The sequence below is a fragment of the Pithys albifrons genome, chromosome 3, assembly GCF_047495875.1.
Source record: "Pithys albifrons albifrons isolate INPA30051 chromosome 3, PitAlb_v1, whole genome shotgun sequence".
NCBI classification, from domain to species: Eukaryota; Metazoa; Chordata; class Aves; order Passeriformes; family Thamnophilidae; genus Pithys; species Pithys albifrons.
The window spans coordinates 51,458,533-51,474,808 of record NC_092460.1 but is presented as its reverse complement, the minus strand read 5'-3'; the positions used below and the strand labels follow the sequence as shown (position 1 = coordinate 51,474,808).

The 16,276-nt window shown below is 50.7% G+C and overlaps 2 protein-coding genes across 4 annotated transcripts; one reads left to right on the top strand and one right to left on the bottom strand.

The window, feature by feature from the left end:
* Positions 1-2,496: 2,496 nt before the first annotated feature.
* RRP7A (ribosomal RNA processing 7 homolog A) lies at positions 2,497-6,914 on the top strand. Its single transcript, XM_071551911.1, has 7 exons — positions 2,497-2,701; positions 3,128-3,270; positions 3,458-3,583; positions 3,853-3,976; positions 4,596-4,693; positions 5,119-5,317; positions 5,800-6,914. Exons 1-7 carry the CDS (start codon positions 2,611-2,613, stop codon positions 5,883-5,885), a joined length of 867 nt encoding a protein of 288 aa, XP_071408012.1. The 5' UTR covers positions 2,497-2,610; the 3' UTR covers positions 5,886-6,914.
* Positions 6,915-7,167: 253 nt separating this feature from the next.
* On the bottom strand, positions 7,168-16,012 carry SERHL2 (serine hydrolase like 2). Of its 3 annotated transcripts, none has more exons than XM_071551908.1 (12): positions 15,929-16,012; positions 14,337-14,562; positions 14,152-14,265; positions 13,032-13,073; positions 12,281-12,300; positions 12,009-12,083; positions 11,186-11,295; positions 10,861-10,940; positions 10,495-10,529; positions 9,676-9,752; positions 8,213-8,306; positions 7,168-7,898 (listed from the first exon to the last, which is right to left on the bottom strand). In XM_071551908.1, exons 2-12 carry the CDS (start codon positions 14,482-14,484, stop codon positions 7,782-7,784), a joined length of 912 nt encoding a protein of 303 aa, XP_071408009.1. In that variant the 5' UTR covers positions 14,485-14,562; positions 15,929-16,012; the 3' UTR covers positions 7,168-7,781. The 3 variants fall into 3 exon arrangements, with proteins under 3 accessions (XP_071408009.1, XP_071408010.1, XP_071408011.1); XM_071551909.1 differs by having other exon boundaries at positions 7,168-7,895; XM_071551910.1 differs by lacking the exon at positions 12,009-12,083.
* Positions 16,013-16,276: the final 264 nt, after the last annotated feature.

The following is a 16,276-nucleotide window of genomic DNA, read 5'->3' as shown; positions in this document are numbered from 1 at the left end:
TCTGGCAGTTTGACAATGAATATATTTGTAGGGTCAGGCTGTTACTCTGCTCTTTCTGGACTGAAAAATGAAGAACCAGTCATGTTCAGAGCTAGGAGAAATCATATTTATAGACTGTATTGCATCCTCCTGCTGATACAGGGACATTAATTTTTTTCCTTACCTTCTAAATCACCCAGTCTCCTATAAAAAGGAAGGGCCTGGGACCCTTTTTAGATCCTAATACACAGGTAGCAGTCTTATTTTGTGTCTGAGAACTCGCTTCTGTGAGACACACCGTTTGGGCAGTGTTTGGCTGCTGTGCCGGCGTGCTGCTGCCATGCCTGGATTTGGAGGATGTTTGCTGCAGTTTCAGCTTCAGGGAGAGGTTTTGGAGCAGAGAGCAGTTAGCACTAAGGAACACGGGAGAGGAGTGTTGCAAGTCCTGTGCAGAGCAGCGAGGAGGTGCCGTGGGCCAGTGAGTGTCTGTGATGGGCCACCAGGTGGCACTTCAGTGCTTCCCATTGTACGGCAGTGTCGCCTGGGATATTGAAAGTACCAGTAGCTCCACTCGTGTTTGTTCAAGTTGTATTATAAGAGAGGAAAGCTGGGAGCAATTTCCAGAATCTGGTGGGGGTTTGAACTTGATCCTACTAGCTAGGAGACTAACCTGATCCATTCTGTTCAGCTCTGCTGAGTAGCTCTCATAGGTTCAGATTCCATTTCTTGGTCAACCCAATATTTTGCTTTCTTGTTCTGTATGAACTCTTTGTGTAACTCGTGCAAACCATTCCTCTTTCTCACCCTTTTAGCCATGGAAATAACTGAAGACTTGCCAGGACTTGTTTTTCTGGAGTACTCTTTGGTTAGAAAGCCAATGACACCGTTATTGGTAGGGCGCTTCATGTGAACAGGAGATGTTTGTAGGGGAGGGAACCTAAGACAGCTATTGTTCTCCTTTTCTAGATTGCCCACCAAATACCTGTGTCTTAATTAAAAAAGGGGGGAGGGGGAGGAAACATTAGGGGTTGGCAAAGATAATGTATTATCTGTTTCTGAATAAACATTTGTTATACAGAGAGTGGATTCTAAGCCTTTTCAGATGCTGTGGAGCAACTAAAGATAAGCAGAGTTGTTCCAACAGTGAGCCAAGGATGATTTTACATGAACATAGAAATTTCAAAACTGATAATGTCGTGAAGAACAAGAAGAGCGTATGGGTGAGAGAACTGATACTCATCCACCTTTTAATCTGGATCATAGAAATTAGCAGCTGACTCTTGCTACTGAGTGGGAGCCATTTTTTTACATCTAATGCCAATTCTCTTGTCCCAGGAAAAAAGAGCAGCTTTTGTTATTGATAGCCTAGTAATTTAAAAAGTAATTTTATTAAAAAACAGCTGGGAAAGCAGGGTACCTGTTCTAGGTGAAGCAGGGTACTTTCATTATCAGACAGAAAGCTGTGGAAATGTGAAGTGAGTGCATTTCTTGTCCCTTCTGAGAGAATGGGGAGATTAAAGCATTTTTTAAAATTAATAGATTCATGTCCATTTGAAAAGCCAAATAGCAAGATGGAGTTTAACTTACTGTTAAATTGTGCATTGTGTTAAGGTTATCTGTGAGTTTATGATGACAGTAAGATACTTCCTTGGAAGGTCTGTTCTCTAGCTCCATGCTACATGACAGTACACTTTTCTATAAATCAATGAAGTCAGTGATCGTCTGAACACTCCTTAGTTGTCTTACAGCAATGTCTCGACACACATTCTGTTCTTGGTCAGTACTTTAAAGGTAATCTTGGTCTTTAATACATCATAGCACAGCTCCTTTGTTTGGGCACTGAAAGGAGAGTAACCCATTTCTCTTAGCCCTTTTCAGGCAGTTCACCTGGCAGCTTTCCAGTTTCTCCTGATGCCCTGCAGTTGTCATGCTAATCTTGTTTGTACCTACCACGTTCTGCCCACACATCCATCCACATTTGCCCTTGTGCAGCATGGGTCTATTTTTGATTAGTTTGTTTTTGGTTTGTTTTTTTCCTTTTTTTTCCCTGGGCTGATAGAGATTATAAACTTGCATATGAAATACTGATTGTCAGCTCTTAAGTTAATGTTCATTAATTAAATTGAACAACTGTCCAGGACAGGTGGTAGGTAATTTGTCACTGTGTTTGTTTTTTTCTTTAAAAAATGTGATGACTTCTGAAGTGATGCAACAATGTGCAAGTTGGATGTGTTTCATGGGGTTTGCATGTACCATTCCTTCTGATAATGTTCATTAATTTGGATATTTGGTTGGCTCAGCTCTCCACATTTCATATTTTGTCACTGCATGCATTAGTCTTGCTTCAATATTTTATTTTTGGAGTGGTCCTGTCTTCCATTTAAGTCATAAATACCAGTTCCTTTGTAAAGGTTTTTTTGATGGTTATTTTTTTTTATTTTATTTTCCTGAGTAACAAGAGTCTTTAAAAAACAATTGTCTTTGAATATTTTTACATTTCTTAAAGGCCTATTTGCCCCGCCAGGATTAAGTGCCTTAGTGTTACACTGTTCTTAGGAAAACGTAGACGAGTCCCTCGGCTCGGCCGGGCCCCAGCGCCGCCATTATCCGCGAGGCGCCGCCCCAGACTACATGTCCCGGCGGCCACCGCGCCCGCCGCGCGGAGACAAGATGGCGGCCGCCACGGAGAGTGTGGCGGGAGCGGCGCCGGCGGGGTACACGGGTGAGGGGGCTGCGGGAGCGGGGGGTACACGGGTGAGGGGGCTCCGGGAGCGGGGGGGATACACGGGTGAGGGGGCTCCGGGAGCGGGGGGTACGCGGGTGAGGGGGCTCCGGGAGCGGGGGGGGATACACGGGTGAGGGGGCTCCGGGAGCGGGGGGGGATACACGGGTGAGGGGGCTCCGGGAGCGGGGGGTACGCGGGTGAGGGGGCTCCGGGAGCGGGGGGGGATACACGGGTGAGGGGGCTCCGGGAGCGGGGGGGGATACACGGGTGAGGGGGCTCCGGGAGCGGGGGGGGATACACGGGTGAGGGGGCTCCGGGAGCGGGGGGTACGCGGGTGAGGGGGCTCTGGTAGCCGAGGGGTACAAGGGTGAAGGGACTCGGAGAGCAGGCCCGGGATGTTTCTAACCGATGCGTCCTTCGCAGTTCTGTCGGTGAAGTTCGGGGAGCGGCAGCGCTCGCCCCACTGCTTGTTGGTGAAGGAGCACCAGGTGCGGGAAGGGGCCGGCACGGCGCACCCGCCTCGCCGCACACTCTTCGTACTAAATGTGCCCCCGTACTGCGGCCCGGTGAGTGGGGCGCGGGTCGTACCGAGCGAGGGACGGTGCAGGCCGGGGTATCGCCGGGAGCCGGTGTGCCTGGGGGTGGCTGCGGGCAGAGCCGCACGGAGTGCTCCGCAGCTTGTGCCAGAGGGAGGGCACGGGCGGCGCTCCTGCTTTGCTCTACCGCGTGTTCTTTCTTACTCCTTATGTCAAGGACTCTCTGTCGAGGCTGTTCTCCCGCTGCGGGCATGTGCAGTCTGTGGACATCTGTGACAAGCCAGGGCCAGGAGAGAAAAAAGAGAAGCTGGCGTCCAAATTCTTCAACCGCAAAACTGTGACGGTAAAGCTTGGGGGTCAGAGGAATACTAATGCTTTAGGGGGAAAAATGGCAAGCACTGAATGGTTCTGCTTGGAACATGAAATACGGGGAACCATTTTGGGCCATCGAGTGACATGATTACACGATTAAGTTTCCTTTATCTCTTCTTTTGCTATCCCACTGCAACTTGTGGTTTGATTTTTATTTTAATGTTATTTGTATTGCAGCTCCTTGCTGCATCACCAGTTTCCCCAATGTATCTGACTGACCTGAGTGTCTTTTTCTTTTAGGGATTTCAGGTAGCATACGTGGTGTTTAGGAAACCAGCGGGTGTCCAGGCAGCCAAGGCTCTGTCACAGGAAGGTCCCTTGCTAATATCAACAGAGAACCACCCTGTGAAAACCGGCATTAGCAGTATGTCAGCCCTAGCTATCTTTCTACTACCTGGTGCCAGAGAAAAACTGCTCATTCCTTACTAAATCATCCTACCCTGCATGTCCCATTTTGCACTAAGCTGGGAGATGTTCAGTGTTTCGTTGTCCTGCTTGTTTTATTCACAAGGTAGCAATCTTCTGTACTGGGTGTTGTAGTCTGGCCCAGTGACCCTATGGGAGAATGGGGTCACTTGGAAGGGGTTTTTTCCCCAGCATCTTTTCAGTATCACATAGATTCAGAGATACTGTCTGCATCTTGCCCTCAAAATGGAATCCAGACTCACTAACAGGCACCAAATATCTGTCCAGATTATACCACTTCAGATATAACTCTTTGACAGGAACCCAGCCATGAGTGTTGCACTCCTTGGGGCAGGGCTAGCTCAATTCTGCCTGGGAAAGTTGCAAACTGTTCCCATCACTTACTGGCTGTGCCATTGGCCACAAGTCAGTTGATCTGTGGCAGTGGGGAAGCTGAACAGAAATGGGAAAAGAGTCCTTACCCCGCAGCAGTTCTCACTCTAGAGCTGCCCAAAGGGATCACATTGGGGCCCGCTTACAACAGTGGCTACTGCTGACCTGTGCTCTGTCTGTCTCAGAGTGGATTGCCAGCTACGAGGCATCCATCGTGAATCCGAAGGAGCTTAAGGCTGAGGTGGATGCCTACATGCAAGATTATGACAAAAAGATGGCAGAGGTGAGGCCAGGCTGGGGAGGGAACCCAGCTAAGCAGTTTATTTGGGGGAGAGGAAAAGAGGAGGTATTTCTCAGTACTCCAGCCACAGTGGAAAAGGGAGAGGGTCCCACTGTTTGGCAGAGGTCACTTACTCACGGTTGCTGGTGGGCAGTCAGGCCTGGTTTGGTCTGCAACACCTGACTCTTCCTCCCAGGCCTTAAAATAGGTGTCCACAAATAAATTGGGTCCTGCCTGGCATGCAGTGTTGTGACTGAGAGTTGAATGCCTGCACCCCTTATCCCACACCTTCCTTTAAATCCTGTGTGGAAGAGGGAGCTGTAGCTTTGCATTGTTTAAGCAGGGACTGTGAAGGACCTGTGCATCAGGCTGGCTGGCAGCCTGTCTGTCTGTGTGCACTGCACTATCTCACCCTCCTGTCTTTACAGGAAGAAGCCAAAGCAGCTGAGCAAGAGGGTGTTCCAGATGAGGAGGGCTGGGTGAAGGTAACACGAAAAGGACGGAAGCCTGGCTTGCCCCGGACCGAGGCTGCCAACCTGCGGGTTCTGGAGAAGGAGAAACAGAAAAGAGCCCGCAAAGAGCTGCTCAACTTCTATGCCTGGCAGCATCGTGAGACTAAGAGAGAGCGTGAGTGTCCAAGTCTCTTCCTACCCCCTACCTGTGTCTCATCTCACACTGTGGCTCAAAGAGTATCCTTCCTTCAGTGGAGGCTACATCCAGCTGCCAGTGAACAGCTGGCTGGGTGGGTGCGAATGGCTTCACCAGCTCTTGCAAGGCCTCTTGCCACCCCCTGTCCTAGCATGGGCTGCTGGAATATTTTGTAAGAAAGTGTGCAGGTCGTTGTTTTCCAGTAGATGCTGTCTACACAAAGGCAGCCATTGAGGGGGGGAAATAGCCAGTTTTGTCCCCAAGAGGGAGCTGCAGCACTGCCGGAGGTGAACTGCCAGAGCCCCGGCTTGGCACTCAGCCCAGGTGTAAAAGGACCTGCTCTGGGAAGTGTGTGATTGCAGCTGTTGGAACTGAGCCCCTCCTGGTGTGTGGAACTGAAGCTCCTAGGAGAGGGAGATCTGCTGCTCCCGTGTGATGTGTTCTCTTTCTCCATGTTTTAGACATAGCCCAGTTGAGGAAGAAATTCGAGGAGGACAAGCAGAGGATCGCACTGATGCGAGCCCAGCGCAAGTTTCGGCCATACTAAGTTGTGCTGAGCTGTTCCTCAGGTGCCCGTGCTGGAGATGGTGGGAGAGATGCCTGCTGACTCCATTCGCCAAAGGATTTTAAGGAATTGAGACAGGTTTGGGTTGTCTCTGCCCTTGGATCTGAAATGGGAGATCCCAGCAACTGCTGCTGAAGAGTTTCCTTTACTCTCACCGGTATCCTCCTGCTCTCCTGGCTGTCATTAAGCCCTGTGGCACCACCTCCCAGGGTGCTCAGGTCAGCAGGGCTGAAGCACATCCTGTAACAACCTGTATTTCCCTGTCACCTAAGGCTCTCCTAAAACTTGGTGAGAACTGGGATTAACCAAGCACAGCCTCTGCAGGGGCAGGGAATGGCTGAAGAGCTGTAAATAAACTGCTGCTATGTTTTCAAAACATGGGAATGCTTCTCTACCCGCCCTGGTCTGCTGTGGGGGACATTTTCTTGTGTGTTAGGGTGACAGTAAAAGTCATGGTTTATAAGGTGGTACTCCTCTGCACATTTTATCCGGGCTAAGAAGAGGAGGGAAGTGACTTTGGGAAAAGCCCAGCTGAGAAATTCCTTGTGACCTCTTGTCACAAAGAAAGATCCGTCATTTGGTACGTAGCCCTACCCCTTCCCTCTGTGATTCCCTCCCCAGCAGCTCCCTCTCAGGCAGGTATTGAGTTGCCCAGTCATCCAGCTGTGCATGGAGCTCTGCAGCCATGTCTGAGCCACAGGAAACTTTTTATGTCCAGCACTGTCTCAAGAACAAATGGCACTTCAAGCAGCCTGGCCTTGGAATGAGAAACCAGACTATCCAAGGCCTGTTTCCACTTAACTTGTCACCAGCCCTCAGATGGCAGGTAAGGGTGGCAGCAGGCACACCGAGGTGTGGGTCAGTGCCTTTGCACTGCCCATATAACTTGTGCAGCTTTGGACTTGGTGATAGGTCACCCCAGCACACTCTGTAATCGAAGTGAGCCACCCAGCCCCAGGCTTGTACACATTTATTTTACTGCCTGCAGCCTCAATGGAGGTGTAACCATGAATGTAAGGTGGAAGTGCTGGTAAATTCCACAGAGCTGATTTAAAACAGATTTACCCTTTTCTAGAAAACACACTGCAAATGCAGTTTGCGTTGCTTGTGTTGCTGCTTCAGTTGGCTTTTTGCATCAATTTAACTGGGAGGCAGATCCTTAATATGCCCTATCTCAGGCAGACTGCGTGTAAAATTGCTGCCTTCTAAGCTACGTTTTAGCTGCTTGGGTGAGCATCCCAAAAGAGAAAGGTTTGCTCTTCTATTGAGTCAAGAAGACAGATTAACATTAGAAGATTAATCTTTATTTAGGACAGAAATCATCTCTGCCAACTTTTCCATAATTGGTAGTTCTAGCTGCTTCAGCTAGAGGATTAGTGACATTCTCTAGCGTTTATTAAAATGGCCCTCTGTGCCCAGGTGAGCTCTTACTTAAGCTGATTTCTTAAAAAACAAGCAGCTTCCACAGTAGAACAGAGACACTGAGGCCCTCTGAGCTCAGGCAGAGGCAAGATGAGCCATCTCTCTTGCAGTGTCAAAGCCGGTGCTCCTGCTGTCACAGGGGATGCCTCTGCCTCTATCCCTGCACTTCAGGGTGCAAGTTTGAAGCAAGCCAAGGGGAAGGCCACTCTGGGTCTCCATCCCTATACTCAGAGCTGGAAGTGGACTAAGAATTACTTTTCCCTTTGACAACAGATATTTTGCTGAGGTCTCCTTCAGAGAACCCCTGGCAGACCTGCTTCCACTCTGCAGAGAGCTAAGCATAGGAAAGAGTATTGTGATCCGATGTTGGATGTGAAGTAGGAATGGTGACAGTTCTGCCAGAGCCTGCTTTTTAGCTCTCAGTTCTTCTGGACTGCTGAAGCCACCAGGGGCTTCCTAGAGTCTGGCTCTGGTGTTCTGCACTGTCAGGAAGTTGCTGATGATCCCAGACACCACCTCAGGCTCATTCAGGTGCACAAAATGACTCCCAGGCACCTCTACTAGCTGGATCTGCTGGAGGGAAAGGACACAAGAAGATGTGGACCAGGAAAGGGTTTCCTCAGGCAAACACTGCTTGCTATGTGACACTCATAGGAAGCAACAAGGGCAGGGGCAAGGGAAGCGGGACAGGGATGGGAGGACCAGGGAACATCTGGGTGCAGATGGCACTAATGACTTGGGACTTTGGCAGGAGAGGCAGAGTTTCCTTCCTCTCAGCATGAGGGCTGTGCCCTTCAGGACAAGTCCAAGGTGAGCTGCTTCCCACCTGTTGCTCCCAAGTCTGTGGCACATAGAGTAGAGATGCAAGGAATGGAGTTTGCTCTCACCTCCTTGAGGGTAGACTCAAATGCCTCCCGCAGGGCTTTCACAAAGTGATTTCTGCTGTATAACTTGTGTGGTACCAAAAGTCCATCTTGTGATCTGAAAGCAACAGCAAGGCTCAGTACAGCAGTGTGCCCCCATTTGTCTCTGCTAATGTCCTGGGCAGAAGGAGCATCCCCAGGACAGTGGGTGAAGGTGACAGACCCAACTGTTCTTTCTGGGCTCCTTGTAAGCAGCACAGTGACAATGTCATAGGTGGTAGAAAGAGCACAGCCTGGGTAAGCAGCTACTTTCTGTCAAGCTATCTGTGTAAAACTTCGGGTGACTGCCCCATAGTGTCAGAGTGGAGACTGGTTAAATATTGTCCTCCCAGGGCTGTCTCTAACTGGTCTGAGAACATCATTCACTGCCCCGATTCTGTCTTCTACTCTTTACTTTTTTCTTCCTTACAGCTCCCGTATCTCCCTGCTGTCTGTTCTGCCCCTTCATGCTGCTGATTAAAACAGGGTGTGCCCTGCTTGGAGAGGGAGGTACCAGGGCAGTCTCCTGGGAGAAGCCAGCATTAGATGTGCAGAGCTAAAATCATGTTGTCTCCTACTGTGCTGCAGGTGATGGGGCAGGGTGACATCCCAGGCTCAAAGGCTTCTCTGTGGCCTAGAGGACTTGACTTCATCATGATGTTACATTTCTGGACAAGACGGATTATCCTTAAGCTCTTATACTGTAACAGATCAGGGAGGACAAAACTGCACCTCATTTCTCTACTAGCACTTCCTGTTTTTCTAGAAAATCTTTTAATAGCACCACACAGGCCAAGGTAGCCAGAGCACTGTACACCTTGCCCTCCAAGGAGATGGGAAGAATGGAGGGGAGGACTCACAGATCAAGCTATGCACTCAGACAGCTCAACAGCTTGTACAGCTCTGCACAAGCCACTGGCTGCATCCCCAAGGCCTCTTGCCCCAGGCACCACAGGGGAGCACTGGCAGGAGCTTGGTCATTCTGGGGGCTCCAGGACCAGCTGGAGGTGGAGGCTGCAGGTTTTGGGGTCTGGAGAAGGTGTCAGGCTGTCCCTGCAGTAGAGTCAGGTCAGGAGGACAGCAAGTTGGAGTGGTGCTGTGGAAGGTCATGTGTTTGCCAGGATGGCCCCTTGCTGTAGGGCCAATGGTATGAAGCCAGGAGCATGGGAAAGATGGGATGGGACTAGCATTTCCTCAGCGTGCTTTGCGCCAGGGAGTCCCAGCCTGACAGCAGAGTGCCAGGCTGGGAGGATTTTCCAGTTTCTCCCTGCCTGCTCCAGGAGCCTGCCTAATGCAGGACAGTGGTGGGAAACTGGGAAATACTTCCCATATATGCCAACTCGCCAAAGATCTGGGTGACTGCTGTAGAGGAAGGGGTAGCAGAGTACTCCTTCATAGCCTTCACCAAGGGAGGCAGCAAGGGTTGGTTTGGCTTGTGCCTTACTCACATAATGATGAGAACACGGTCCTGGATCTTCTGCAGGAGCTTCACACACTGATCCACTGTGAAGTACTCTCGACTCTGCTGCAGATGCAAAGAGAAGGAAAGTGGCAGAGGTCAGAGACAGCCAAGCCCTCCTGCTCCAGCAGCTCTGAAGGCAGAAGTAGCTGTGGCCCCAAAGCTTCCATGCTGGGACATGACAAGAGTCCAGGGCTGTGCACAGGAGTAGCTGGCTCTGCAAAGGCTCCTTCTGTCCAGCTGCATTTCAGGGCTGCCAACAACACTGCCTGCTGGGATGCAGCACATATGGAAATGATCTCATAGCAGAGAAAAGCTTTAAAAATCATTTTACTAAAAAGGAGACAGTACACTACTCTGGCTTCCATATCCTGGCAGTAGCACAGGTAGATGACACCCTATTTGCTCAAAAGTGGCACAAAACTATCAAAATACCAAATGTAAAGACTTTGCTCCACTCTCTTCCCCTTCTTATTTGGGTCACCTGACAAAGAAGCTGACAGAAAGCATCCATCCATTTGCTGCCTGAAGGGTTCTAACAGCAGGAAAATGGGGCCAGGAGGCCCTGGGGCAGAGGAACTTAAAAAATCAGTAACATTTTCCAGTGACTGTAAGCTGAGTCAATGATCAAGTGCAGGCTCTTTTAACAGCAACATTTAAAGGAGATGTGGGAATTAGGAAAGCAGAAAGTAAACAGCTGGGTGGAGGCAGAGCCTGGGCTCACTGAGCAGGCCTCCCCTATCTCTGAGTTTTCTGTAAGCTCAGGGCTTGGAAATAGCAGGGGACGTGTCAGAAGAGCAATGCTCACCGTACGGGCTCTCATGTCTCTGTTATATACCAGCCCTGGAAAGAAAAAACAACAGGTTTTCATGTCTCATAAGAGCAGGAATTGTTCCAGTTTTCCTCACTTTTAGGGTCTGCCCAAGACTTTCCTGAGACAGGAAGAACAGGATTCATTCAAATTTCTCCTTTATTTGTTTTCTGTAGCCATTCTAGAACTCAAGCTCCCATCCCAGTTGCTGGGAAGGGAGAGCTCTGCCTCCAGACTTAATTGATCCCATTTAGGCTGCATAAACTTGCAGCTGGGGCACCCTGTACCCTGCAGAACACAATGGCTATTGGCACCAATCCCTTCCCACACCCAGTGCTGGCCCAGCACCACGCAGCCCCTTACCAGCGGGTGTCTCAGTTGCTCCTCGCTGCAGCAGGATTGCTCCACCCTCTGCCGTCAGATGGCTGTTTGCTTCTAAGAGCCTGAGGGAAAACGGAGAAAGCAAAGCAAAAATGCCGTGAGAAGGTGACAGCAAGCTCTCAGGCTGCCTCAGAAAGGAGCAAGAAGAAGCAGCAGCTTTGACAGCAGACACAAAAGGTCTTGCTGAGATTTCAGAGGAGGATTTGAAAGAGGAAGTGCTGGGACAGTTTCCCTTTCTTATTCTTGCAGCTGTAACTCTGTCAAGGTGAGGGCAGGCAGCAAATGTAGACGAGAGATGGAAACCCACCTCTGCAATGCTGCTTCAGGGCTCCGTGCTTTAGGAGGTTGCTGCTTTGCCTCTAGATTCAGTAATCTGTCAATCACCCTCCGTTTAGATTTCAGCCATGCCTCAGTGTCCTGAAACACAGAGAGTGAGGGAAGAGGAGTAACCCCTCTCTTCTGAATAATTTTATCCCCTATCAGAGGGTAGAAGAGGGCATTTCACCCTTCAACATCCCTCAGAACTGGTAGCGCTTATAGACAGCATATTAAAAAATGCCCATTTCTGTGAAAAAGGGAACATCAATACTGCTGTAATAAACTCACTTTTTACCCTTATAATCTTCTCTAACCTTTCCTATTTCACTTCTGAGTTGAGAACAACTGTCTAAAATTTGGTATCTCTGACCCAGGGCTTCTGTCCCACTTCAGCCAACCAAAGCTCCAGTATCTGGTAGCAATGATGGCAAGTTGGGAATGTAGCTTTATGTCCTGCCAGGAACAGAAAAAGAAATCCACCAGTCTTGCACCTAGGTCACCCAACAAGCTGTTGGCAAAAAAACAACCTCAGCTGGCAGCTGCCTGGACAGAGGTTCTAATTCCTTTTGTACAAGGGCATGGCACAGATAAGCAAATTTCAGTGCTAAGGGCCCTCAAGGGCCATCCTAAGCAGGGACCTCAGTCCTGCAACAAGGAGCAGATCAGTGCCTGCCAAAAGGAAGAGCCCTGGAACTTGTGTGAACTGTCAGGAATTGGTCACATCAGTGCTTTCTCTGAACAAATGAGGCAAACAAAAAAACATCTATTTTTGTGTTTATAAAAAGTGAAGGGGAGGACACATGAAATCTAACCTCTGGAGCTAGCAGAAAGCCAAGACTTTCCAGAAGGATCAGCTTGTCCACCATCTCAGGATAAAGGAAACAGAACTGAAGAGAGATGAAACAACATAACAAAGGGAAGTTGAGGAATGAGTGATGTCTTGATCCTACTACACGGGAGAGGAGGGCAGGGAAGGGCCTCTCCAAGATCCAGGTCCCACACTGTCTGTCTCTTCATTCCTTTCCCATTTGTTGTTGCAGCTGCAGAAATCACAAACCCCATGCAGAAATGATGCTTTACTCACCATTCCTGCCACAGCCCCACCTGCAAAGGAGAGAAGGGTGCTCAGTTGTGTACAGAACAGCCCCTAGTAACAAATTCCCCTTTGCCACAGCAGGAGCAGCCTCAGAAGTAAAAATGCATTGTACTACAGGACAAAGCCCCAGTACAGGGTGGAGCTCTCGCAGCAGGCAGGATGCGAGCAGAGAGCAGGGCTGTTGGCTTGCTGCATTCCCCATCTTGTGCCATCCTCACCTCCCTCTCAGGCAGCAAATGCCAGGAGGAGTTACCAGTTAAAATGCTGTGGTGTGCAGGTCCTGTGAGCTGTGGCCAGAATAGCCCTGGCGAGCAAACTCAACATCATGGCAAAACCAAATCATGTTCGAAACGCAAAGGGATGGAGCCTGGAGTCCAGTTCCTCTCAGCAAGCTTCACAGCTCATCAAGATGGGCACCCTGTTCCCAGGTTTTGTGGGGACCAGGCAGGAAGGCCTGCTGTGAATTCTCCTGCACAGACCACCTCTCTTTGCCCATCAATTTTCCCTCTGTGGCGTGCAGGAATGCCCACAGCAAGAGTTATCACTGTTTCTACTACAGAGTTGAAAGCAGAGGCATTTCAGACAAGGGCACAGATTTTTGAATCATTCAGGCAAGAACCTGGTACTTGACACAATATAATAAATATTCCAACCCAGCTCCTAGCAGCATGTCTTGTAAGTTAATTATGTACTCCTATTTCCATGAATCTCACAGTTTACAAGGACAAGAGCCACTTACCCATACTGTGACCCATCAGGGTGAACCGTCTCCACTGCAAGGCTAAGTGGCAACAGACAAAAACAGATAGTGCTGCATTAGAAATCAGAGCAGCCACATTTTTCCTATTTCTCCACCAACATGGGCCCCTTCTCCCAGGAGGACTTTTGCACTGCTTAATTTGTTTCTTAATCCGGAAACTAGGCGGCTAAGTAGGCCAATTTTAAAGAGCATTCACCACTTCATTTTGTTGGTAAAATCATGCAGCTCTCAAGCTCTCTCTGTATGTTAAACTCCAGCAAATTCCCATTCGCTGCCAGACACAAGACTGGCAAGAAGCAGAGGAGCCTAACCAAGCAGCATCTGCTGGAAGAGAGAGACCTTGACAGAGCACCCTGCTGCAGGCCATTCTGCAAGACACGTGCGGACACAAAGCCAAGACACTGAGGAAAGTATGATTATTCCATGTGAAAGTTTTCTACACCATTTAGCACATGAGGCTCTTCAGTCCATTTTTAGGGTACTCCAAGAGGCTTACAGTAAAATACAGCTTTTTCAGTGCTCCATATCTGAAATAGTCCTTACTGAAAGATGGGTTTTACCCTCTGGAACAGCAGAGAGCTTCTAGAGGCTCTTGGTATACTGAAAAAGGGATGCAAAACTGCACGTGCCACTACCTCCCGCAAGATCAGCATACAGATAGTCAGTTACATCAGGAGTTATTAGGAGTACAAGACACTCTGGCTTTCAGATTTCTGGTTCTCCCTGATGGCAACTTGCTGCTTGCTTCAGTATCACACAGAGAATAGTCTCCAACTTACACCTAACACTGGTTAGAGGTCACTAGCTGCTTAAAAAAAGTCAGTCTGGCAAAACTATTTACTTGTACCCACCACTCCACCACTACTCCTTTTATTTAGTATAGAAACACTTGCTTCCTAGGGCTTCCCATCTCTTCCTCTAACAAAAGTGAGAAAAAGGCATGCTTATCCAGTCTCAAAACACTGGCTAACATCAAACTGAGAAGGAGGGGGAATTGATTCCTTCCTGGCAGTAAATGCTGCCTGCTTGTTGCAAGGAGCAGGAGCAATATAGCACCCCCTGCACAAGCATCACCTCAAGGGTTCCTTCAAATACCCACCTGCTGCCACACGGCACACATCGGTCACGTAATCCAGGAAATGGTAGGGGCAGCCTGCAGGTCTGTGGGATGACAAACCATGGCCAGAAAAATCCATTGCCACATAATAGCAGCCTGAAAGGGACAGAGTATCAGATGCACAGCCCTGACACAGAGTAAGAGCCATCCTGATGAGCCAGACCTACCTCTGGGGAGCAGTGGAATGAGCTTGTCAAAGGTGTTGGCATTGTCCAGCCAGCCGTGCAGACACAGCACAGGGTGTCCCTCCAAGGGTCCCCAGGCCTTGGCTGCCATGTGGCCCCAGGGTACAGGGAACTTCAACTCTGTGAACATGTCCAAAATAGGGTGATGTCCTCAGAGAGCCACGTGCTTGGGAGTAGGTCCCAGGGGTCTTGTTAATGATCCAAAGCTCTGAGAAGAGTAATACAGGTCTTTAGTAACTCAGCAGCCTCTTGAGATCTTAATTAGCAGCTTGCTGATTTATAGCTCCCCACTCAACATCCCAAGCTGCCATTCCTGACTGCCTGTTCAGGGAATCCTCCTCCCAGCACGTACTAGCAATGTTCCTAGGAAGAAATAAGCTTTCCCTGTGCAGGAGGAGAAAGCCTCCTCTCTGTCTCTGCAGCAGCTGCAGCCTGACCACAAGGCGCAGGAGATCTGGCAAGAGGGAACGGAATTCCCTGTTAGCTGCAATTAGCCAGGCACCTGTCCTGGATCAAAAAGACAGTTTGGGATTAAGGATGCTGCCTCCAATAGTAGACTATTACCACCTTGTTCTTTCACCTTGGTGTTTCTCATTCGCGCCACCAGTCGGCACTTTGGAGAGAGCAGATGGCTCCATGCCACACGCAGGGCACTGCTGCCACCTGCCCGTGCACCCCTCAGGGCCAGGCACCTTGCATGGAACACGGGTCCAACAGCCGGCCAGGCATCGGCTCGACCTCAAACCTGTCTCACTACTGTCGATCTGCCTGGCAACCACTGAGCTACACCTGACCTTTGTTCAAGATCCAGCTCCTCAGTGAATCCCCCCAGTCCTATCCAGCCTCTGGAGACCCTCCAGTGGTGGTTTGAATGCTTCTCTTTTACCCCCAAATCCTGGGGCCCCTCATGGGCCATCTGACTATCTCCATCCCCAAGTCTCTCATGCCATATTCCCTTCCAAGTGACTTGTGTCTCTGCTCCCTAAAATAGTCCCCTGAAACCGCACTACAATTAAATCAGACTAAGCAAGTCTCTCCTGAGCCCACACCTCTCTAAGGCATAAGGACAGAGGGGGTAACCTGAGACGGAGGCTGCTATCGGGGCCCTGGTGGTCCCAGTCCGCCATATCCGGGGCTCCCCGTGAGCCTGTTTAAGCTCGGGCCAGGACCAGTCCCTGCAGTGCCGCGGGAGTGCCGGTCTGCCCTGCCCGGTGATCACAGGGCCGTGTCTGACCCGAGCTGCCCTCGCGGGGCCACCTCCTGACAACCACCCGCGGGCTGACTTCCCGCTGTGACCGTAAGCCTGCCCCTTCCTGACGGCCTGCTCGCCCTCCCCGGGAAGCGCTGTCTGGGCCCAGCGGGGCTCCGGCCCTGGGGCCCCCCGGCCACGGTGTGGGCCCTTCCCCAGGCGGCAGGACGCGCCGCTACACCCGGACTTTCACTCAGGGCGCCCCGGAGGGCCGGGCCCCGGCCCCGGGGAAGGGCTGCTCGGAGACTGACCCCTGCCCGGAGCCGAGAACGGCTCCGGAACGTCCCGGCCTCCCCTGCCCCGCTCCCCCCTGGCCCCCTCCTACCGCTCCGAGCGGCCGGGCTGGCTGAGCAGGAGCGGCGGGACAGGCCGGGGCGGGACAGGCCGGGCCGGCGGCACCGCCCCGCTCTCTCCCCGCTCCCGCCCCGCGGCACCCCCGCCCCGCCCCGCCCCGCCGCCGCCGGAGCTGGCACGGGTCTCGCCGGGAGTAACCAGGAGTTAATGGGCGCTGTGGGGTCTGAAGCTGCGAACAACCTCCTGGGCATGACAGGGAGGAATCACAATCAGGGACGTACGGCTGCATCCTCGACTACCTCCAAAAGACACATTACTGACGGTAGAAACTGCCTGTACTGTGGTGACGCAGGATGAGATATTTTAACTGTGACCCAGG